Source organism: Arvicanthis niloticus, chromosome 11 (genome assembly GCF_011762505.2).
Source record: "Arvicanthis niloticus isolate mArvNil1 chromosome 11, mArvNil1.pat.X, whole genome shotgun sequence".
NCBI lineage: Eukaryota > Metazoa > Chordata > Mammalia > Rodentia > Muridae > Arvicanthis > Arvicanthis niloticus.
Window position 1 is genome coordinate 69,562,875 of NC_047668.1, and position 25,589 is coordinate 69,588,463.

The 25,589-nt window shown below is 42.8% G+C and overlaps 1 protein-coding gene across 4 annotated transcripts in view; it reads right to left on the reverse strand.

Moving 5' to 3' along the window:
• The window catches only part of Thada (THADA armadillo repeat containing), a 294,393-nt gene that overhangs the window by 51,428 nt on the left and 217,376 nt on the right, over positions 1-25,589 (reverse strand). For all 4 annotated transcript variants that reach the window (XM_076942388.1, XM_076942389.1, XM_034514071.2 and 1 more), the window contains one exon: positions 11,867-11,961. In XM_076942388.1, the coding sequence (XP_076798503.1) occupies positions 11,867-11,961 (95 nt within the window). The remainder of the gene's footprint in view (positions 1-11,866; positions 11,962-25,589) is intronic.

The window sequence follows — 25,589 nt, forward strand, 5'->3', positions numbered from 1 at the left end:
AGCAAAGAAAAAGCCTAAAACATGGGGTGCCTGTAGGAAACCTTCAGGTGACCTAACACATGTAACAAGAACCCCTGAAAGGGGAGGAAGTGGGCAAGGTACAAAAAAAAAAAAAAAAAAAAAAAAAAAAAAAAAAAAAAAAAAAAAAAAGGTGTACAAAGGTACAAAGAAATAATGGTGCTAGAAAAACTGATCATCATATGAGACATGTACCTCACATGGGAGTTACATAGATATAGGTCATGCAACATGATGTAAAATCTAGAACTATAAAGCTTTAGAGCTCAGGATGCAGCTCAGTAACTGTGTGTGAGTTCTTGCCTAGCAGGTCCAAGGCCCTGGACTGATCATAAACCAACCAACCAACCACTGAATCCATCAAATGAAATCCCACTAAGCTTTAGAAGAAAGTATGAAAGATTATCTTTGTGACCTTGTGATACCAATGACTTAACTAGGGCACACACACACACACACACACACACACACACACACACACAAAGCATGAAATATCCACAGGTAATAGTGCAGACCTATTATCCCAGCATTGTGGAGAACACAAGATGATGGTTCAAAGCCAGCCTGGACTACACTATGAGTTCTAAGCCAGCCTAGGCTATACGAGGAGACCCTGATTAAATCAAACCATAATGGAATAAAAAAAGCCCAAGTCATTCCACACAAATAAGGGAAGAGAGGGAGGGAGAAAGTGAGTGAGAAAAAGAAAGACAAAAGAAAACAATCAATTGGACTTCATTAAAATTAAGAATGAGGGGCTGGAGAGAGGGCTTAGAGGTTAAGAGCACTGACTGCTCTTCCAGAGGTCCTGAGTCCCACTCCCAGCAACCACATGGTGCCTCATAACCATCTATAATGAGATCTGGCCTGTAGGCATACATGCAAGCAGAATGCTATATACACAATAAATAAATCTTAAAAAAAAAAAAAAAAAGAGAGAGAGAGAGAGAGAGAAAGAAAGACTGTTCTTCAAAGACACTGATAAGGAAATGAAAACCTAAGTCAATGACAGGAAAAACTATTCCCCAAATGTTTATCTCTATAAACTCACACATGGGCTGGAAAGACAGCTCAATGGTTAAGAGCACTGACTGCTCTTCCAGAGGTCCTGAATTCAATTCCCAGCAACCACATGGTGGCTCACAACCATCTGTAATGGGATCTGATGGCCTCTTCTGGTGTGCCAGGGTACTCATATAAAAAAAAAGATTTAAAAAGCTTTAAACTCATACACACAATAAGAAACAAAACCTCAGGCCTACCAGATGACTAGGTGGGTAAAGGCACTTGCTGCCAAGCTGAGTTAGATTCCCACAGCTTGTCCTCTTCACATGCCTGAGGGCACATATATGTTCGTTCTCTCTCTCTCTCTCTCTCTCTCTCTCTCTCTCTCTCTCTCTCTCTCATACACACACACACACACATGCCAAGAGACCAAGAGAACTTACAGCTCAATGATAAGACAAACATCAATTTACAAAACTGTGTAAAATGTTGAATAGATACTTTGCTTCAGATGGCAAATACTGCACATGAAAAGATGCTCAACCTAATCAGGGAATGTTAACTTCACGTCAGGAGACACTACATATACTCACTGAAACAACTAAGCTGCCAACGATGATACCAAGTGTTGGCTAGAACATGGAGCAACTGGATCACTCTTCTGGTAGGAATGCAAAGCAGTCAGCTCTTTTGATAAACATTCTGGCTGTTTCTTTTTACCTAAGGCCTAATAGTCTTCTGCTTAGATTATTTTTTTTTAGAATAACAAAAAAAATTTTTACTAAATCATAAGTTTTACAGAATTTCCAGACAAGATATTCAGAATGGTCACATGCTTCTTCTTGTTCTTTGTCTTCCTTCTTTCCTTTTGGAGGGGAGCAGGGTTTCTCTATGTAGCTCTGGCTGTCCTGGATCCTTCTCTGTAGACCAGGCTAGCCTTGAATTCACAGAGATCTGCCTGTTTCTGCCTCCCCACTACTGGGAATAAAGGTGTGAGCCCCTACTGCCTGGCAGCATTTGTTTTTGTTTGTTTTTGTTTTGTTGCTTAGGTTTTCTTTAAATCCAAGAAAAATCAAAGCATTAAACTAAACAGTTCTTTGCAGATGTTCAGAATGTCCATCTCTGACATTCTCTAAACAGAGAAAACAGCAAACATGTCCATCAATTGTTGATAAACTAGCCATAAACAAATTATATAAACACTGGAATACTAACTTAGCATATAAAAAGTCATAGTTCATATTGAATGAGCAGAATAATGAATAAAAACCATACTTTCAGAGTGTGTGACATGCCAGCTCTTACTCAGCACTTGGAAGCTGAGGAAGAGAACACTGAGTTAGAGGCTAGCCTAGACCATGTAAAATGCTCTAGACCAGCCTAAGCTACCAGTGACATTTTGAAACCAATGAGATTTTGTCTCAAAATACAAAATAAAAAAAGAAATGACATCATCAGCTTAAATACAAGAAAAAGCTCTTGTTGGGATTTGACAGCCTTTTAGTACTGAAAATAAAAAAAAAATCAATAAACTGGATATAGAAGGAGATGTCTTTAGTTTGATAAAGGTATTTATGAAAGTTCACAGATAACATCATTTAGCTTGAGGTCAGGAACAAGACAAAATGCATATTCCTGACACTCTAATTTTAACAATGTTCCAGGGATTCTAGCTCCAGTACTCAGACAAGAGGTAAAAAAAAAAAAAAAAAAAAAAAAAAAAAAAATCCAGACTTAAAATAAACAACTTCTATTATAAATGACATGATCTTGGATGCAGAAAACCCACATGCTCATCAGAGCTCATCATGAGCTCAGAAAGGTTGTAGGACAAAAGATCAGTAATGAAAGACACACATGGTGTGGCTACTGAAAACTATAGACTATCACTAATAAAACAAACAAAACAAAACACCAGAGACTTTTATTTTTGACTGAGCCTCATATAGCCCAGGATGGCTTCAGATTTACTATGTGCATGAAGATGGCCCCTTATCCTTTCATCTCTCTCTATTGCTCACAGGGATTACAGGTTTGTACCATCATACCCAGTTTTATGCAGTCCTCAATATTTAGGGCTTTGATATGCTAGGGAGGCAATGGAGTCCCCAGCTTGGAGACTTAAATAAATGGAAACTACTCAGTTCATAGATCTGAAAATACTATTGCTATGCGGACAGTACTCCTCACACTGACCTATGAATCAAGGCTCTCCATACTAAATTCCAGTTAGCTTTTCTTTGCCATTCTTTTAACAGATTGATAAAACGAACCTAAAATTCATATGAAAATGCAGGGAATCTAAATGACAAACAAGGTCTTGAAAAAAAAGTTGGAGAACTCACTGCCATTTAAAAAGCTACTATATAGCAGTGGTAATCTAGACAGTATGGTCCTGCTAGATGGCCAGGCATACAGAGCAATGGAATAGAATTAAGAAACCAGAAAGGGTCAGGGTAGTGCACCAAGCCTTTAATCCCAGCATTTGGGAGGCAGAGGCAGCCTAATCTCTTGAGTTCCAGGACAGCCAAGGCTACACATAGGAAATTCTTGTCTCAAAACAACAAGAATAGAAGACAACAATAATAGAAGAAGAAGAAATGGGCAGATGAGTCAGCAGTTCAGAGCTCTAGCTGCTCTCACTAGTCCTGAACTCAGTTCCCAGCACCCATGTCAGGCAGTTCACAACTATCTGTGAGTCAAGCTCCAGGAGACCAACTTCTTTTCCTGTCTCCATAGACATACTACACACACACACACACACACACACACACACACACACACACACACACACAAATCAAGAATACAGAATGAAACTCATAATTTATGGTCAGCTGATTTCTTTTGACAGGGAACAGAGGTGATTTAGTGAGAAAATGGGTCTTTTACACATACATATGGGCAGTCACATACAAAAGATGTAGTTGTACTGTATCTCATACCAAGTTAAAAAAAAAACTCAAAGTGGATCACAGATCTAGAAGGCAAAACTATGCCGCTTTCAGAGGAAAGCATGGGTGAGATCTCTGTGATGGTAGGCAACCAGGCCTTAGGAAGATATCAAATACACAGCAACAGCGGGGAAAGCTGATGCAGCAACCTTATTCAGACATACACCTTTGTCCCTCAAGACACCATCATGAAAAGTGACAAACAACCTCTCTCAGAATAGTAAAAAATAGTTGCAGCTATGTATGATTTACAAGGGATTAAATCAAGAACATTATAACTTTCACAAGTACAAAATATAATTAATCCAATTTTAAAGTGGGCAAAGGAGGGCTGGAGAGATGGCTAAATGTTTACGAGCATATGATGCTCTTCCAGAGAACCCAAGTTTTGTCCCCAGCACCCCCGTCAGGCAGCTCCCAATCACCTATAACTCCAGGAATCTGATACCCTCTTTTGGTTTGTGTGGAGAATCATGTACATACAGAAACATAGACACACATAAACAACAATGAATCTTTTAAAAATGAGCAAAAAAGTCTGAATGGACATTTCTCTACAGACAAATGACCAATGAACATCAGGAGAGATGCTGTATCACCAGTCAGAGGGAAGTCAAACCTTAGCACAGCCGGGGTCACTGCACACACAGCACAGCCAGGGCCACTGCACACAGCACAGCCAGGGCCAACACAGCAGGCAACTGCACTCAGGCAGTAGCAAGTACTGCAGAGAAAGTGGGAGAACTAGGAGCCTTAGGTGCTTCTGGCGGGAACAGCTCAATTCCTCAAGCAGCTGACACCTAGCCCTCTCTTTCCCTCCCCTCCTCTCCTTCTCCTTTACTCCTATGTGCAATTAGAACTGAAAAAAATGCCCATGAATATTTATAGCAGGGATACTTACAAAAGATCAAATGTAAAAGCAAACCAAATACTCGTCAGTTGATAATGACTAAAAAAGTGATGCTGACACTGGAGTATTATTTAGCTATAAAATGAAGAATGTGCAGCTCTAGGCTACAACATGGATGAAACTTGAAAGCACTGAGTGAGACAGCCGAGACATGAAAGGCCACAAAGGAATGCTCTCCATTTATGCAAAACATCCTGGACAGACTTCAAAAAGCTATGTACACCAATTTAACAGCCAGCCAATGAGTTTCTCATGATTGGTGATGAAAGGCTGGAGATGGGAAAGGTGGGAACATGTAAAGGGACAGGAACCACAGAGTTCTGGGATCATCCTGAACATTTGAACAGTTATTTCTCTGGGGTAGGAGTATAAATCAGGAAGTTTCAGGACATGGTTCTGATACAGACAGACACTCAGTCCAAGTGTCAGACCATTGCCACCCTTAATTTGGATCACTGACATGGCAGTTGGATCCTTTGCAGTGACCAGCTGCATGGTTAAGCAAGTCACTCCCTGGGAGAGTCTCCATCTTCATACCAACTAGACAATATGAAAATGCAGTTCTTAGAGTGGCCTCTGTACATGGTACTCATGGAGTTAACATTCCACGTACTCATCCAGTACCACCCTGCTTTGCACCTCTGCAGAAGGGAACTACTTGCTTATGTCGGAGTGCAATGCTGAAAAGCAACAGTTCAGACCAGAGTCCAGTGTCTGTAGAAAACCAAGTAATCTACTGATGACAAAACTTGGAACAATTTCCTAGAAATTTCATAGGTGCAGACTCAGAAATCAAAAGTCCCCAGAAGCCTCTAAAACCTGTTCTCAATTCTCCGTCTTCTCTCACCCCAGCCAAGAGGCTCATAGCAGCTGTGTCACACTGGACAGGTCTGTATGAACACTAGTAAAAGCATACAGCTGAGGGACAGCACAAACCATGTTCAAGTTGCTAGATGGAATTGGTTATATCTAACCTAATTAGACTGGAGAACCAAAGCAGGTGTTTGTAGGTTGCCAATGCTTTTATTCTCTGTAACTGTTCAGCTGTATTTCCTAGGAATGAAGTAAAGGAAGTTCATAGGTCATAAAAATCATGGACTGTATTTCTTTACATGCACAGTGTTCACGTTCTAAGCAATAAAAACATAAGCACTGCTGAACATGTCACACAGACGTCACCATTTGATTCATAGCACCTAGGCAGGCTAGAGGGAGGGCTTATATCACCCAGTTTCTAGTCTACAAATCCAAGCTTATTACAGAGCGGCCTGTGTTTTTATCCAGCTGTGATCTACAAAGCACACTGCTTGGCAGTCAGAAGTTAGGATTCTGATTCCCTCCTGTGAGCTGGTCATTTTAGGGCATCTAGAAGGAAAATAGTAACATAATTGTTAAACAAACCTCCCTGACAGTCTGTGAATGAGTTTTCTGTAATGCTGGACTTATTAAATTCGTTTGTAATTACAGCTCTCGGGAGGCAGAGGCAGGCAGATCTCTGTGATCAACATGGCAAGATCTAGGTTTGCCAGGACTACTTAGTGAGATCTTGCCTCAACAGTAACAAAAAGAAATACAGTCTGTCAAGATGGCGCCGCAGGTAGAGGTACCTTCCACCAAGCCTGATAACCTAAGTTGGATCCTCAGAGTCCATGTGGTGGAAGAAGAACATCAAAGCCGGAAAGCTGTTCTCTGACCACTTGCACATGTGCACACACAAATAAGTAAAGTACTGACAAAATAATAATAATTAATAATAATAATAAAATAATAAAGTACTGACACATGTGCACACACAAATAAGTAAAGTACTGACAAAATAATAATAATTAATAATAATAATAAAATAATAAAGTACTGACACATGTGCACACACAAATAAGTAAAACAAAGGAAACATTTTAAGGTGTACCACCCCCAAAATCTTCATTCATATATATATATATATATATATATATATGAACATGGCTCCTTAAAGGTGCTGAGAATCTAGGAAAAGTGCAGACAAAGAGAGGCCATGTTGTTTTAAAACCCATATAATTCTACTGTTTTATAACATGAAATAACTTCCTTTGCTTATACAGTCAAATCTAGGCTCCTTGTATTTTGGCCCATGGGGCTCTGTGTGACTGTCTCTGCCTTGGCAGTCTCACTTTTAGTAACACTTATTTAGCGTTGAACCCCAAATTCCAAACACCCTAATTCTTTGAAAGTGGTGTAGATTCTCTTTGTTTGTAAAATCCAGCTCTCTTTGTTCATCTTCCGAACCCCTGCTACTTGTCAAACCTGACTGTGCCCTTCCCTACACAGCTCCCATTCCTAAGAAGAAAGGTAAGATCCTGAAAAGTGCCTCCTGTAGGCCCGACTGTGCTTCCTTCTAGCTCAAGGCATAGTCAGCACTAGCTTCAGGTACATGTACTCAACATGTATCTGATGCTTGCATCTCTCATGAATACAAAGGAAAGCAAAGAGTCTTTGTCCACATCAGTCAGGCGGTGGAGACAGCAGTGACCACATCGATTTCTGACGGCCTAAGTAGGTATACAAGCATACCTTCTTTTCTAAATGCTAAACACTGGGAGGAAAGCCATGAGAGTGAGGGAGGAGCATAGCCATGACAGGCTGCAGGGAGCAGGCTGGACACAAGTTTTCACTTGCTAAGGACTATGATACACATCATGAAGTCCATAGTAGCTAGTACATACTGTGCTACATGAAGCATGTGCTCTGCATGAAGCTTACATGTATAACTGCCTACTACTCTAAGATGTAGATTCTTTGAAAAAATTCATTTAATTATTTTTTTGAACGTAACTACGTGTGTGTGTGTGTGTGTGTGTGTGTGTGTGTGTGTGTGTGTGTGGAGTGGTACCACAGCACCTGTGTGGAGGTTAGAGAATAACCTAATCTCATGGAGGGGAGCCAGTGCTCTCCTTCCATCATGTCAGTTCTGGAAATGGAACTCTGGTCACCAGGGTGAACCATCTTGCTGGCCCCATAGACTCTTTTATTATTCTCATTTACAACTGAGAAAAGGTATCTCAAAGAACTTAATTAAGTATTATGCTAAGGTCACAGAAAAGGAAAAGGATACAAGAAAAGAAGGAAGGAAGGAAAGAAGGAAGGAAAAAAGGAAGGAAGGAAGGAAGGAAGGAAGGAAGGAAGGAAGGAAGGAAGGAAGGGAGACAAACAGGCAGAAGGGCAGAAGTAGGATTCAAATGTGGGATCAAGCCTCAAAGTCTATGTGGTGCACATGGTTTTGTGAGACAATCCCATAGGCACATATATATTTATATATGGTTATAATCATGTATAAACATATAAACAACACATTTGAATTTAGGACACTAATTCACATCAGATTGATGAATTAAATTAAGTAAGGCTGTGCCGTTTGGGTGGAGGGCTTGAGACAGGGTCTGTGTAGTTCAAGTTGGCCTTACATATATTATGTAGCTGAGGGCAATCTTGAACTTCTGATCCTCCTGCCTCCACCTCCCAAGTGCTAGGATTACAGGTATGGGCCACAACATCTGGCAAGATTGTATCCTGACAACAAATCGGGTATTTTAAAAATCAATGAACATGCTGGGCAGTGGTGGCGCACGCCTTTAATCCCAGCACTTGGGAGGCAGAGGCAGGTGGATTTCTGAGTTCGAGGCCAGCCTGGTCTACAGAGTGAGTTCCAGGACAGCCAGGGCTACACAGAGAAACCCTGTCTTGAAAAACAAAACAAAACAAAACAAAACAAAACAAAACACAACAAAACAAAACAAATCAATGAACACTGCACTTCAATCCATCAGTTAATAACCCCCGTTTCATGAGGCCTACTATATTACAGCTTAGTTAGGCTACAAAGAGCCCAAGCCATGGTTCATCCCTCTGGAAGCTTACAAGAGGAATCTGATATGATGATAGGATCCTGAAACATATTGAATCTGCACAGTCTAGTAAGGGAGCACTTATTTGGCGACAGGTTTACCTGGTGCTCAGATGCTGCTGAGTTGGAAACAATCCAGAACACAAAAGCAGACTTCACTACTGCAAGGCCAGTGCTTTTTACCCTAGAGAGTGATATCCATTCTAAACACTGTTTTACATGATATTTGGTTAGTTCTAGAGACCCAGGAGGGAAATTTACTATTACAGTTATATGAGTATAGTCTATGAATAGAGCACACACACACACACACACACACACACACACACACACACACACGCATGGGTGTGTCATATACACAGACATCATGTCTTTTGGGGCTTATGTATGGAATTTAAGACTTTCGACTCCAGCCTTTCCCTCTTCACAATGCTCCATGAAAAGTTAAGCACATGCATTCAGTGACAGCTTTGTTTTTCTTTCTTACCTCCCCTCTTTCCTATTTTAGTGGTAAAAAACACTTTTTTTTTTCTTTTGAGACAACGTCTTCCTATACAGCCTTGGCTGGCCTAGAATTTGCTATGTAGACCAGGCTGGCCTTAAACCACAGCAACTTTCCAGTTATGGTTTCCTAGATACTGGATTATAGCTGTGAGTCATTATACCTGGCTTAGTACATGCATCCAAATTGTTTTGTGTTACTAGGACTGAGCTCAGGGCCTTTGTACATGCTGGGTATGTAATGCGTCACTAGGCTATACCTAGAACTCCTTATATTTTGACTAAGAAGTAGAAAAAAACTATTAATTAGTTTTAATAATTAATTTAAAAATGTAATGACTTCAAAATATCACCTTTTCAACAAATCATCAGCATAAAAATGTTTGGAAAAATTCTTGTTTTAACATTTGAACTCTATTTTACTTACTTGTGTATGTGAGTGGGCATGAGTGTGCCATGGCAAGTTTATGAAGGTCAGAAGACAACTTTCGGAGAGTGGTTCTCTGCTTCCAGCATGTGGGTTCTGGGGATCAGTCGCAGGTTGTCAGGGTTGGCAGCAAGCACCTATCCTCTCTGAGCCATTTACCAGCCCTTCTTTTTTAAGTATTTCATAGACAGTGTTGTGACATGTAGCCCAGGCTGCCCTTAAATTTGTCTTAGCCTCCCTACTGCTGGACTTCTCTGAACTGTGCTGTATGTTTTATACCTGCAGAGCATCTCAATGTAGAGCAGCACTAGACATCAGATGCTCGAATGCACCCGAGTCAGTCTCTGCCTCACTGGGCAGCGCAAGTACAACACATTTAGAGCTACGGCTGTCACACTAGAGAAGGAGGACAATGTGTGTTCCCACCAAGTCTTACTCCATAAAGGACACTAAGAAGAGTGACCTGTGCAAGTGAAATACCTGTGAGTTACTGAAGACAGTGTGTGATGACATTTAACAGGGGCATATGCTCTTATTGATGGTAAGAATTTGGAGGACAGAATGAGTAAAAAGTCCCCAATGCCATCTTCATGGAGTTCATAAACAAAGGATGAGAAAGAAGTTAGGAAAGCAAAGGTACATTATAACATCCAAGGACTGACCCTTTTGTACCAGACTAAACACTGACCAACAATTTCAGTCAAACATCCAACTCGGCCGGGGTCCTAGTGAAGAGGTTAGTAAGCAGACCTGTCAGACACAGCTGCAGACAGCGATATGGGATTTGGGGAGAAGATACAGAAGGTAAAAGTCTAGAAGAGCTCATTTGTTAGCATCTGATTTCTGTTCTTTCTATAATCTCTGGAGTCCAGTTAACTCAAGTATAAACTAAAGTGGATGCCACACAAAGGTTCCTTACAGCTAGAATAACATATATTTTTATTATACAGACCTGGATAGTTTCAAGAATATAGGTGGGACAATATTCATAACTATGTTGAGATGAAAGGTACAAGTTAGGATGTTAGGGTTTTTTTTTTGTTGTTGTTGTTGTTTTGTTTTTTGAGACAGGATGCAACCCAGGTTGGCTTAGAACTCAATGAATAGCTGAGGACAGCCTTGAACTCCTGATCTTCCTGTTTCTACCTCTCCAGTGCTGAGATTACATGTCTGGGACACAATGCCTGGCTAAACCAGGATATGTTTCCCATAAAGCAACATGATCTTATACTACTGGATGTGGAGAGGATTATGTGTTCTAATTACCTCTGCATGGCCACAGGGGCTTTGTGGGCTAATAATACACATTAATCTAGGTGAGGCATTCAACATCTTTCCCACAAAATACTTTAAATTGGTTTGAATTTGGGAACAGAGCTCCATATAGACAGAGCTGGACTTTGACAGCCTGAACATATTTATTGAAAGTAATGACTCATGATCAAGTTAAATGCAAGTGAGAGAAGGCCTGGCCTGCTGTCTCAGAACCTGACTTTACAGTGCAGCCTCCTTAGACAGGCCTAATCAGTTAGAAGAAGCTTTAGCCAGTTGCAGGCTAACTATCCTGCATTCCAGTTTGGATGGGTGAAAATCCACTTCAGTCTGTGGCCTGGAACTCATATACTGCACTTCCCGAGGCCTCTTATATGAACATATCAAAATTATTTTTATTTGAGATGTCCTTCTCTCTTTAATTCACTTTGCGAATCATATAGAACAATTATATGTGGATCTATAATCAGATACACACATAGCCTAGAGACATGTATGAAGTCAGAGCCTGCGGAACTCTTACATGAACTGGTGAAAGGTAGATTGAGAACAGGGACTCAAATATCCACTAATAAATGGGCCAGTTCAGCTAGCTCTATAGGATGGAACAAGAAGAACCATTACAGAAAATGATGACATTTTTGAAGAAAAGTACAGACTAGCAAAAGGCCAAGGTCTTGAGAACACAGGTTATCTGAGTTGAGTTCACATTCTTTATAACCAAATAGAACATATTTGATGGTAAAATTCTAAGCAAACAAGGGCAGATTTCCTTGAGACCTCTAGGAAAGAGCCACACAGATTCTATCGGCTAGCCTCACACACTTAGCTGTAGGTAAGTGTGTTGTAGTACTGGCTCAAAGTCTACCTGCAGTGTTCCAAGGGAGAACTGCCAGTCATACCTGTCTGCTTGCCTTCCTCAGGTCTGTCCACACAGTTAGTCAGCAGGAAGAGAATATCAATACACACAGCTCTGGTCACCAAGCATGGATTTTGCCTAGAAAAGCAAAGAAGAGAGAGAGAGAGAGAGAGAATAAATAAATGGCTTCGGGAAAGAGAAAAATGGGTGTTTTCTACTAGATGTGTAATTAGGAAGCTATATTATATGAAACAATGATGGACTATTGTGGGTAGAAGAAATCAGCAATGTGTAAAATGAGTCCAGGAGCCTCTGACAGACACTAGGTCTGTGTGTTAGTCACTTTTCCATTGCTGTGAAGGGACACCAAGACCAAGGCAACTCTTAGAAAAGAAAACATTTTTAAAAAATTTTATGTCACTGTCATTGTCGTCATACATATCAGAAGAGGGCATGGAATCCCTTTACAGAGGTTTTAAGCTACCATGTGGTTGCTGAGAATTGAACTCAGGAAAAGCCGTCAGTGCTCTTAACTGCTAAGCCATCTCTCCAGCCCACAAAGAAAGAACTCAATTGGAGGCTTGCTTACAGTTTCTGAGGATTAGTCCACTATGGTCATGGCAAGGATCATGGAAGCACTCAAGCATAGTGTACAAGACCTTTACATCCAGATCTGGGCCCTGTGTGGGCTTTTAAAACCTTAAAGTCCACCCCCAGTGACAACACTTTCTCTAACACCTACTTCAACAAAGCCATGTCTCCTAACAGTTCTAATCCTTCACAAATGACTAGGCATTCAAATATAAGAGCCCACGGGGCCATTCTTACTCAAATCACCAGTCTGTGTGAGGACCAAGCAGACAAAACTCTGCCTTGCCATGCTCTATAGACTTCAAATGTCTATCCTACTGACCTGAAAACAGGGAGAAGGTGTTATGAAGATATAGTATTTTCCTCTTAGCTGGAAAAAAAATGGGATAACTGTAGTCACTGGTTATGAAGTCAGGTATTTAACCAACAGCTACCAACTGAAAACAGTCACTGAACAACAACAAACAACAGCTCAACACACTCTGGAACTGGGGAACTGGGGTCCTTCTAATAGATAAGACTTTTTTTTTTTTTTCAATGACTGGCTCATTTTAACCTTGGACCTATAAGGTAGACCCATAGATAAGCAGCTTAGATTTTCTTTTTAGAACAATGCTTGAGGAGCCCTGGCTCTCAGTCCCAGTTCAGACTGAGACTACATAGGCCCAGATTTGGGGTGCTAAGGACCTGGCGCCTGTGGTAAAATCAGTAGGCAAAGTGCAGTCTGATACATAGCTTTTGCCACTGTTATCTCTGTGACCTGAGCAGACGGCTACTCTGTAACAGCACTGACCTTACTGTCTCCCTGTGAGTCACTGGGGCATTAAGGTGTCAGAGTGAACTGGAAACGGCACCCAAGGCCTGGCAGGTAGAGACATCTCAGGAGGGCTTAACCCTGTCCTCCACTTCTAACCCAGGACTCAGGACAGCACAGTGCTGTGTCTGGTGGAGTCTGAACCTGACCCTCCATCACTGTAAATGTGCAGTTCCACTGGTTCCCTACAGTCTGCTTCCATTGTTATCCTGAACTGTACCCATCCTTCAGCTGGCAGACTCTAACCTGAAAAAGCACCATCACCGTGTATGCTGCTGTACACCTGTAATCTACCTGTATGTGCAGAAAAGATTGTTGCCAGGCCATCTTTCTCAACTCTTCTATACTTTCATTTTCAATGTATAAGTATTGTGTCTTCTTGATATGGGGTGATCAAAGATAATTTGTCTCTTTCCTTCCACCATCTGGGTCCCAGATATCTAACTCAGGCCATCAGCCTTGGCAGCAAGTGCCTTTTCCCCCTCGGCCATCTCTCTGGTTCCCCTTATTATCATTAAAAAAATTAAAAAAAATTATGTGTGTGTTGCTCATGTGTGTGCTGTGCAGAGATTTGTTGTTGTTGTTTTGTTTCTTTCTTCCTTTCCCCTGTGTGGGTTCTGGGAAATAAACACTGGTCACCAGGCTCCTGTAATAATCTTTACCCCCTGAGCCATCCCTTTGGCTCTCTAACGTGTTTTGAGACTCTGTACTCACTGAACCTGGCTAGACCACCTGGCTAGCAAATCATAGGGATCCTCCTGTCTCTGCATCCACAACACTGGGATTACATGCACTCCCTGCCATGCCTGTGTGTGTGTTTTTTTGTTTGTTTGTTTTTTTAAACAAGGGTTCTAGGGTCTGAATTCAGATCCTTACACTCGTGAGGCAGCCCTCTACCACGTAACCAAGCACCGCCCCAGACCCTTGTCCTTCTTTCCCAGTCTTGCCCATCTTTGCCTTTATCTTGTTTCCCTCCAGTTTCTCTGACACAATTCCTTGTTATTCTTCCTTTCACAGTCATATCAGCGTTTAACAGCTGGGGCCATCTTGCCAAAAGACTACTCAGGGAACAAAGTCAGAAAACAGGCAGCCAGCCTTGGACAGGAAAGTCAATGAACCGCAGGGCTGAGCAAATGGCCCCAGGGGCTTTGTGCTAGGTTTGGGGAGAAGAGACAAAAAGAATGGCATTAGGCCTCTGAGAAGTCTGCCTAGTTACACAGGGACAACAGAGACCCTGAGATAAGACCCAAGGAATGAAGAGGAAAACGTACCAGAGTGGACAGGAGAAATGGCCATGGCCTATAAGAATGCTAGTACATGCTGTTGTTTTATTTTGTCTTGTCTTTTGGGGCAGTACTGAGGATTGGACCTAGGATGTCAAGCATGAGAGGAAGTGCCCACCACGGAGCTACAGTCTGTCATCATAAATGAGCGTGGGCAGGGGAAGATGGGAAGAATTCAGCTGAACAAGCTGACCAGAGGGCACTCTGAGATATGACAACACATGTGGAAGGGGATCTGTTGGATCATAAAGAACCTGGCACGTGTGGGAAAGCGAATGTGATGCTTCAGATGGGTGACTTTAATGTCCTAAGTTACTGGTGCCATATACTACGTGCCATTGCAGTCAGCCTCGTGCCTCAGTGTTTAGTAGACAAGCTTGTGGTAAACTGGTTTGCTTTTAAAACTCAGTGAATAATAGGTTTTTACAATGATATTTTTAGCTAAGTTAATGTCTGTTGTTGTTATGATGATGATGATATAGCCCAGGCTGGCCATGAACCTCTTATGTATCAGAGGATGTCTTTGAACTCCTGATTCTCCTGCTTCCACCTTCCAAATATAGATAGATCCATTCCACTGTAAAACCTGCTGATTTTTTTTTTTTTTTTTAAAGTCCAGGTTCAGTATGTAGCCCAGGCTTGCTCTGAATTTGTAGTGATTCTTCTGCCTGGGCTTCCCAAGTGCTGCATGCAGCTGCTAACATCCTTTTAAACATTCCTAAAGGAACAGAACCCCCTGCATATTTACTAAGCATACACCGGCTGCCCAATGTGCTGGCTTCCTGAGACACTGGAGAGACAGATCACTCTGGCTTCTCCATGACTGTGAGGCTCTGGGCCAGTTTGTTGCAATCAAAATTATGGAGGCTCCTTAACACACTGCCACTTCAGATGCAATGAACAAAGACTTGTGGTCATAGCACAGTCCATGCTGGTTCTGATGATCTCAGAGTGATTCTGGCTCCAGCCCACTGTTCATGGCTCCACCCTCCAGAAAAGCCACATAACAGGCCCATGTAGAGTCAGAGAGTTGGGTTTTCTCTGACCTGGCTTCTCAGTCAAGAAATACTTTTTTCTTTCTTTCTCACTCACTCTGACTTGGACATAGTATATGTGAGTTCAGGGTGAGCCAGAGGTTTGTTCTTGGTCTGTCAAGCCTCTTTGATGATGGGAATAAAACCCCAAGAAGCAGCAAGCCAGTTGGATAGGAAACAAGCCACACGGTTTGGGGGTGGGGGAGCTGGGGATTTTTTTTCATCCAAATGAAAAAATTCTGGCATGGGCATAGTCTAATGAAGATTTATAGTGTTTGAAAAAAATCAGAACTTGTCAGGGTCTAACAGATGGGCTAAAACCAGCAGAATAGTAGAAGGTGCAGGAGGAATCAGCCATGAGGACTCGGTTTCTATGTAAGAGGTGAAATAAAGGCTCTTTTGAGAACCTTGTTTTTTCTTCCACTATTCTTTCTAAAACTCATTTGTCCTTTTACAAACACCCACCAGAAAGCCTGATGAGTATGTCTGTGCCTTGGGAAATTTCTGAACTCCATTACACCTTCTGCCCTCTGTCCTGGAAGCTGGGGGTTGGAGAGGGAAGACAGGACATATCCACAATGGTTCCAGTGTTTGCAGGATGGCAGGAGCTCTTGGGAAGCCCGTGATAAATGATTTACCTCTCTTGGCCCTTCAGGAATCCCAGAGGCTGCCGATCTGTTTTAACTTAGGCCTATTCATTCAGAAAACATCTACTCAGAAGTCACTAGGAGCCAGGAAGAGTGCCAGGGTCTGGAAAGATGAAGATGACACAGTCACTGCCCTCAAGGAACTTAGAATCCTGAATAGCGTGTCTCAAACTGCAGCATCTATGGTCCACTTCATCAGTTATGAAGTAAAAATGCATCAGTTATGATTGTGGCCAGGAAGGAGACAGGACAGAGAAAGGAAATCGGTCGGGAGTGAGAGAGAACAGTAAACTCCAAGGGCATTCTAGAAGTTTCAGTATCTTTGTTACAGGGTTTCCAGAAAGTTTTTGCCCAGAATGATTAATCTTGTATATCTTTAAATAAGATGTAATTAATGAAATGCAACAATTTTAAGTAAAATAATTGAGTATTTTTCCTAACTTTTAAATTCTTTTTCTAGGTAAAGACACAACTTCCATTGCACAGAATGGATAGTGTCAGTAAGGTTACAGGTATGCCGAAAGCTAACATTCCTGAAAGCAAACCTGCTGAGTCTTAAGAAAACTGAATTAGATTCCCTAGATGTGTGTGTGTGGGGGGGCACTTTTTTGTTTGTTTGTTTGTTTGTTTTCGAGACAAAGTTTCTCTGTGTAACCCTGGCTGTCCTACATCTATGGAGACCAGGCTGGTCTTGAACTCAAAGAGATCCTCCTGTCTCTGCTTCTCAAGTGTTGGGACTAAAGGTGTGTGCCACCAAGCCTAGATGGTCTGTGTGTATTTTTGACAGGGTCTTGCTACATAACTCTGCCTGGCATGGAACCAGGCTGGCCTTGAGCTTGTTATAGTCCTCTTGGTTCTGCCTCCCAGATTCTGCTGCAGGTTTTGAGAGGTGTATGCAAGTTATTAGCAATTATTCACAATTTCAAATCATACTAAATTTCACAAGTCAGGGTGCATCTAGTGTATCTGTGTATATACATGTACATAGATGCACACATATCTATTGGCCACCATGTAGAAGGTTTTTTTTTTTTGGGGGGGGTTATGGTATTTTTTTTTTTTTTTGTCTATTTAAAACAAAACAAATACTTGAAATCTATTAGTGGGAGAAACATATAGCCTCTCATAGGATGGGGGCATGAAGAGGGATCAACAGACTAAACTAAAGGCTGCTAGGAGGGGAGATGGACCTGGAGAAGAGTCTAGATAGCAGGCCGGAATTGACTCTAGCAGAGAAGTGGGACACCTGAAAACTTGGGTCCACAGCATCTATAGAGAATACAGAGTTGAGAGATGAGGAGAAGGGACCAGGAGGGAGTGCTGCAGGAAGGATGAACAGAGGCCGGGGGAGTGCTTACAGCTGAGGAAAGAGCTCCAAAGCCTAAAGGACTCAAGTTCCTGTGGATCATCCCATCAGCTCAAACCACACTGGAAGGCATGGATGTTCACTCAATACTGTGAACCCACAGGCACGCTCTCAAAGAGACAATCTAATTTGTATATGTAACAGCAAACTCTTCCACAAGAATTCACGGTTATGTTCAGAGAGGGCTGGAAACAACTGTTCTGCATCAAGCTCTTGGTGTTGGTATTTAAATCAGGAAACCTGATCTGGACTTCCCAAGGAACTAGTCCCCAAGCTCTGGGTGGACCCAAAGCTAAGGTCTACTGAACACTCTAGGGGTATTCTGCAGAAAGATAGAGGAGAGGGGAGGGGAGAAAGAGGACACAGTTTTGACCTAACAGAGTATATGGTTTTTGTAAGGGAGAGAAAAATCAAAAATCAATGAAAAGGAATGTCATGAAGGAGGAGGGGGCTGTGCCAGACATATATCAGTTACAGCTGACATGTCTAAATGATGGGGTCTTGAGTCTCAGCAAGAGCTCATCCCAGTCTGGGTACTTCAAATTGTAGATTAAAGAAGCCAGCAAAGAGGAGTAGGGGCTTCTGGCAGAAAGTGAGAAGTAGCCCTGGCCTTCAGCAGGCCCACACAGGGGCTGTGGTCATGGGGAGGGGTGGGGGAAGAACATCTAGGGCCATCAGATCAGGGAAGAAGGAAGGTGGACAGAGCAGGTGCAGGAGGAAGGAGAGGAGAACAAAAATTGGCAGAGAAGGCGCCATTTATATATAATGTCTGCACACCCTGTTATGATTGGGCTCTTGACCCTTGCCTGCTGTGCTGGGCCCTTTATTTAAAATTCTTCTTTTATTAAAATTGTTCCTCTAGGGATGCCTTTCCTGACCAGCCTCAGAGGAGCTGCTGTACTGGCCAACATTCTGCTGACAGTCCCTGGGTTTCCCAACTGTCCCTCTTAGCAATCCCAGCAGCTCAGCACGGTTGTGAAGGCTGTGCACAGAGCTTGTGTTTGCTTACAGAGCTGCTGTGGCTAGGATGTAGGAGGTTTTCCTTTGATGCAGGCCACATTAAGCCATGTAAACGTGGAAGTGTAAATTAAATAAAGAGAGGCTCCTGCTCCCATTCTGATTTCCATTTTTACCACAGCCTGGGCAACTAATCAGCATACAGCATTCTTGGAGAAACAAATGGAGATTTGTTTAAGCCATGATGCCAAATGGTCATGAATTACAGAATATGTAATTTTAAACAAGCTATTTCCCTCCATGGTACCAGCTAGGATTCAGATCTGCAGGCAAGCCAGCTGGCAGCAACATGTGGGGTTGGCAGGCTACCCAGTCCTGAGATTACCTTGTCCTCACAAGGGGCTGGTGCTGGTGGGCTGAGTGATTACTGCAACTAAACCCACCAGTGCTTTCACACATACCCCAAATGGACAAACTGTCATGTAGTCCTCCTCCTTGGGCTCTTAAAATGAAGTTGTTCCCCAGTGCCCTGTTCTGATATGGATTAGCCTTGAGGGAATCTGCAGAAAGACCCTAAGTTGGAAGTGTCTGGAAATGTAACAAAGGCCCAGTAAATATCCCTCCATGGCTCCTCCTTGGGGGAACAGCTTTTCTCCAGGGGAGAGGATTCAGAAGGGCTGAGGCCTTTGCCCTTGCCCAGGGTCCTGGGGAGGTATTCCCTAAGGCCCACCTACAGTCTGTGGAAGGCACTGGGGCTCCCTTCTCAAGGTAGGTCTGAAAACACAGCCTGCTCTGCTTTCCCTCTGCAATCTCAAAGCCATGACTTCCCCTGTTGCTGCATGAAGGCTTACCTGGTCTGTTCAGAAGGCCCTCAGGGAGCCCTGTACTCCCAGAGACTTTTGTGTTTTTCCATCCTTCTATTAAGCATCTTTTTCTTATTAATGCAGTATTATTCAAGCTGTGTGCAGAGAATGATGAAAAAGAGACCTTGTGTGGGTTTTGGGATTTGTTCAAAGCCTGGGAAACTGTTTTATGAGAGATGCATGTTTCCCTCCCTCTGTGACTTGTTTAAAAGTAAAGTTAAATATGCTGCCAGAGAAATTGCTGGTTAATAACTTAATAAGCTATGAGCTGGGAATTATGGTAGAGAAGTAGTATCTAAGAAAACCTTACTTGTAGTTTGGTCTTGGAGGCTACATAGCATTGATTGATTGTGCTATAGGATGCTAACAGAGCCTCTTTGATTCTTCCAGCTTACTTCCCAGCAGCAGACGAGGATAAACAAGCAAGGAAAATGGCAACTTCTGGATGCTGAATGACAAGTCTACATGTATCACGGGGAGAATTTCTTATAGCATGTCTCACAAACTATGGTCATGTGAAGCTGCCAAAGTATAGGCTTGGACCTCAGTTCCAGCAATAAGAGCAACAGAATAACAGTATACTGTGTTTTATGAAAAGGCTATCTTAAAAATAGTCTTCTTTAATTTTATCTTTTAACTAAGAAATATAGACATTATTTTTCCATTTTTCAGAATCAACAACACTGTTCATAGAGCTCAAGTGACCTCTCCCAAATCAGGGCAAAGCCAAGAATAGAGTCAAGGTTTCCCAGACAACACATTGTATTTATGTCCCAAACACAACTCCTGAAAAGAGACCGTGTGCCAAGCATAAAGGGCATGTCGGTGTGTACGCACACATGCCAGTGTTGGGCCTAAGAATGCTAACAGAGCCTAAGCTACAGACCACAGACACCCCTCTCATGTGCTTGGCTCTTTCACACTGCAAAGCTATTATTACTATGTCTTTTTTAGCTGCCTTCATTTTTTTTTACCCTAACTTTTATTATTTCTTTTTCTTTCTTACTTTTTTTTTTTTTTTTTTTTTTTTTGAGATAGGGTATCACCATGTAGTTCTGGATGGCCTGAAACTTACTCTGTAGAAAAGGCTGTCTTCAAACTCACAGAGATCTCCATACCTCTGTCTCCCAAGTGCTGGGATTAAAGTTTTGAGACACTACGCAGGCTTATCCCAACTTTAGAGCTTTCAACTCTGAAGATAAAAATGGAGCCTCTGGATGGTACAGGTCACCTTAGTGGGCTTCAGGGACAGCCTAGCAGTGCTTCTTCTAATTTTACTATAGTATGCTCTCCCTAAGCCCCAGGCTTGAGGCTTCCTGTTAAACTGTCTCGAGAAGCAGGCCCTTCCCAGAACATAGGTGGTGGACTGCGGAGGGCTCTTCGTGGTCAAAGAGGAATGAGTCTCCTCATGGATCCTGCATGGAAAGGTGTTTCCAGAGACTTGCAGGCCATTGTGATCACTGTCGAGGCCTAGGTACCACAGGTAGCTGAGGGCAAGAAGTGGGGGGCAGTGAGGCAGTGCAGGGCCTCTTCCAGACTGCCTCCCTCATTCACGCAGAGAGACCAGCCCTTTCTCCACAAGTCTTCCCGGAAGAGAGCCAAACCCTGAGTACACAGGGCATTTGGGTACCAGGGGCTAATCAGCTCAATACTGAGGCAGGGAGGGGGCATATTGTCATAAAGTCTGTATCAGAGTTACTGATTCCAGAGGTACTACTTCTAAGATCACTACTATAGGACAGCTGAGCGGCCAGGAGAATTAACTTACTCATACACCAGAATCTACACTCTGCTTGGCAGAGAAGAGGCTGCAGCCTGCTGGAGCATGCCTCTCAGGAAGAGGTCTAGAACAGCAGCCTTTGCTGGCAAAGTCTAGAGCTGGGTCCTCTATAGGAGGGTGGCTTCTGCAAGAGGCCTGGGCACAGTGCAGGTTGCAGGATCTTCTACAAGGGTGATCAGGCAGCAGGAGGACTGCAGGGCAAATCAGCTTGTTACTTTCACCCCTAACTGGAGCTATCTTCTGGCAATCACATGTCTGTTACCATGGCTGCCCACCCCCCTTGCCAATCATCTCTTCTGCACATCTTTTTTTTTTTTTTAATTAGATCACTATTTTGAAGGAGTTGGGGTCCTTCTTTAGTCTACTCTGTGCTTCCAATGGGAGGGAAGCCACACAGGTAGCCTCCAGGCCCCGCCTGATCTATATTTACCATCTCTACTATGTTAACTTCAGCATCTTGAGTTTTCATAAACGCTTCTTTTTGAGGAAAGAATTTCACCAAACGAGATAATCTTTATATTCCCTTTGCAAGTATAAACTCCATGGTTCTATGGTCCTCTAAACAAAAACACAAGATGAAAGCCATGGTACTTCCATTACTAGTGACCCAGGTGACTGGCAAATTGCTGCTAGGGAGTTTCTGAAATTTTGGATTTCAAGTGTGTCTAGGCAGCTGCGTCTCACCACCAGTATCTACCTGGGACCAGTGACTGTCTCTTAAAGTCATAGACCAAGTACAAACTCCTTTAAGGGCCATCCCATCTGGCCTCTTATCCAATCTTGTATAGCATCTCTTCTGGTTCTATCAGGCACTGCTCATGTGTGACCCAGCATCCAGATGTACCATCTTGGCAGGTTCTTTCCTATCATTTCTGACATTTCAAACTATACTCCTGTTTTAAAGCTAATCTCAAACATCCACCTCCCCTAGAAAGCCTTTTCTTCTGTACTTCTGTACCTACTGTCTCCACTGCTCTTTGAGCTCCACTACCAGTTAACTATTTCATGACACTGGACTGCATTATAACTGGACATGACAATGGAGGCCCTACTGAGGCTCTGGTCGATATGCTGAGAGTACTCACCACAATGCTGAGCTTGTACTAAGACTCCTCGGTGCATCAGTAGCAGATGTTGTTAACTTACTCAACAAAGGCTGGTCTGAATCTGTATAACCTCTCTCATTCTGCAAGCAAACAGCATTAGCCTTATCGAATAATTAAACCTCACCTAGCCTGTAAGAAGGTCTCTTTCCTCCTGGAACACTTCCTTGACCCCTCAACCCATAAGCTAGCATCTATTTCTCTCATTTCAGCTCTGTAACAACTCATTCCAGCCCTTATTAAACTTGTACTTGCTTATGATTAATCTGTTCTTGTCTTGGTCAGACTTTTTTGTTTGTTTGTTTTAAGAGATTTATTTTTTATTATTTACATTATATATATATATATATAAAATGGGTTTTGCCTGTATGTATTATCTGTGCAGCATGTGCATGCCTGCTGCCTATAAAGGCCAGAAGAAGGCACCAGATCTCCCAGGACTGGAGAGATAGATAGTTGTTAGTTGCCAGGCAGTTGCTGGAAACGAAACCCAAATACTCTGCAAGACTAGCAAGTGGCCTTAAACTACTGGGCCATCTCTCTAGGATCTCCACGTGGTTTCTGAAACAGGGACAATATCTTCCATCTTATATTTATATTTTGGCTTTTGAGACAGGTTTCCCTATGCAGCCTAGGCTAGCCTTGAACTGGCAGCAATCCTCCTGCCCTAGCCTCCTCTTGAGAGCTGGAATTATAAAGCCACACCACTGTGCCCTAGAAGTATCATTTATTTTAATATTCTCCAGCATGCTTCTACAGTGTTCTTTACTGTCTGTGAATTGGAATTGGCTTTAATTTACTGGAAATGGCTCAAGGAAGATGCTGGTTTATCTAAGAGACAGAACTTGATACACATTAAAAGGAAAAAAAAAAAAAAACCCACTGTAGTAGGGCTCTACACAGTATTATGAAAATGCAAGTCAGACCATGACAATATTGTGCAAACCTTCTAACAGCAACATTCCGCCCCTATTCTCCCAAGATCAACAGCAATGAGTGGAGAAGAGTTATTTCTGTGCCTTCAAACAAGCTTATTACTAACTCCAGGGTAGGGCTGCAGATTTCAGTATTTAAAAAGCATAAAGCATCAGTAGTTGGGGACTGAATGCCTAGTACACAACTGTGTGAAAGGACTATCTTTCACTTTCCACTGCAGTGCGAAGCTCTAATCCTGGGCAATGTGATTCAAGGCTCAGTTAAACATACTAATCACATCTGCCTGCGTTACCTGACTAGCTTGCATAAGCTCAGCTGTCAGCAAGAAACTCTTCAAACTTCACTTCTTAAACAGCTTGCTCCTTGTTGCATTTGCAAAAGTAGTATTTAATGAAGGGGATGTTTTGCACCTTGTTTCACAAGTTTGGGTTGAAATGTAACTTCATACTTCTATTGTTTTAAAAATACAAACAGGATCTCCTCTCAAGGTGTCATAGCCTTAAACATTCCTGAGATGTCTGAAAGGGAAGAAGTTTGGGTCTAAAAATAAACCAATGCCATCTCTCCCACTACTCAACTCTTCACCAGGTTGAAGGTGACTTCAAACAGGCTGAGTTAGAGGATAAAAGAAGAGTTCTAATGGTGGTCTCTTCTCCCCACAGAACCTCAGACTGAGAGTAAAGCAGTGCTCACATTCCCACTCATTCTGTCTGTCTCTCAGATGTCAAGAAGAGGGACTGCTGGGGAAACCTTTTAGACAAAAGGAGGGGAGAGGAAAAAAAAGGGAAAGGAGGGGGAAGAAAAGAGAAGAAAGGAAAGAAAAGCAACAAGTCCAGCCCACCCCTACACACACAAAAGCAAGATGCTGCCAGGTGTGCTACCTGACTAGTCAGCCTTGTTGAGACTCGTGTGCCTTCATGTCTTGGCAGGGACCACAAATGATAGCCTTACAATGCCCCATGATCACGGATTCCAACAGCCCCTCTGGGCTGGACTCCTGCCAGTGGCATGGAGGTGGGACAGCAAGCTGCAGCATGGCTGAGGGTTGACACCATACTATTTCTCAGGTCACTGCAAAAGAGGGAGCTATTTCCTGTGCAGGGGAGCAGTCCAGAACACAGAAGACTGGGGAGGGGCTGGGGCCATGGGAAAGTAGAATCAGACCTAAGCCCCAGTCTTTCTGCCCTGGCAGTGTAGTCTCTTGTGTGAATAAATCTGGTGATTAGAAAAGAAATGCTGTCTTCAGCTGTTGTGAAGCAGATGGAATTCTTTCTAGAGCGGATTCTGTAGCTGGCCACAGACCCCTGGGGAAGACCTGGGATTGCCACACATAAGCAAACCCCAGCCTTGTCTCTATAAGCACATTTTACTCATTCTTAAACCCACAGGCCATCAAGGGGAACAGCACTCAACTTACTGGGGACTAGTAAAGAAGGACACACGGGGCGGGAGGAGCATCAAAGGAAGCTGAATAGGAAGTGAATCAATGCTGCAGTCCATAGTTTGCAGGTCAGAGCTGGCTTGAGGGGCCCCGTGCTAGAGTTGGCCCCTAGAACAGCTCTTCAGCAACACAAGCTCTCCCATATCTGCTCCCTTCATCAACACCATTTACTGAAGCAAACAACCCCCCCAAACCAAGCAACTCCCCCCACATTTCCAAGGCTGCTTTCTTACTGACCTTGAGACCTAGTCTTGTATTCTCAAGAGCCTGTTTTCCTCATCAGACTATCAGACTGTTACTTTACAAAATGACAAATATCCAACTGCATGCCAACAAAGCACTGGTCCTCCCACAGGCCCTGAGGCCATAGGGACAGCTGCTTGGGCCAAGAAATGTAACTTTCCCATGTAGTGTCCTGGTACCATGCAGCCCTGATGTTGGGAGCGCATGCAGGTCTGAAGACTTTGGTAGTCTTGAGTCTGCTCTTGCAGCTCCAAGCTTCTAACAAGGGAGAATGAGGCCATGAGGGCAAGAACATTTCTAACTGGGTTATATAATTACAGTGGATGATGTCTTAGCCTTTGCTAAGTTTATAAACTATGAACTATGTTTCAGCATCAACAACAGGTTTCACCTGGAGCTAGCCAAGTATTCAGGTTCTCAGGTCCTACCTTCATCCTAACTATGACTTCTCAGCATACTTTCTTTCTGAGAAGCTCTATCCTATCTAGACGATAAGTCCTAAGCCCCAACATTACAAACAGTGTCTGGACAGATAGAGGTGGTAAGGCCTGGGGGAAAAGGCTTGACAAGGACTTCGCAGCTGAGTCCTCAACAAATGTTAGTAGTTTTCAGTGGGGTCCACTCCTGGTCAACTGTGTGAATGAATGGGATTCTCCTGACCTCTGAGGACTACGGCTCTCTACATGCAAAGGACCAAAAAGTGAAGTG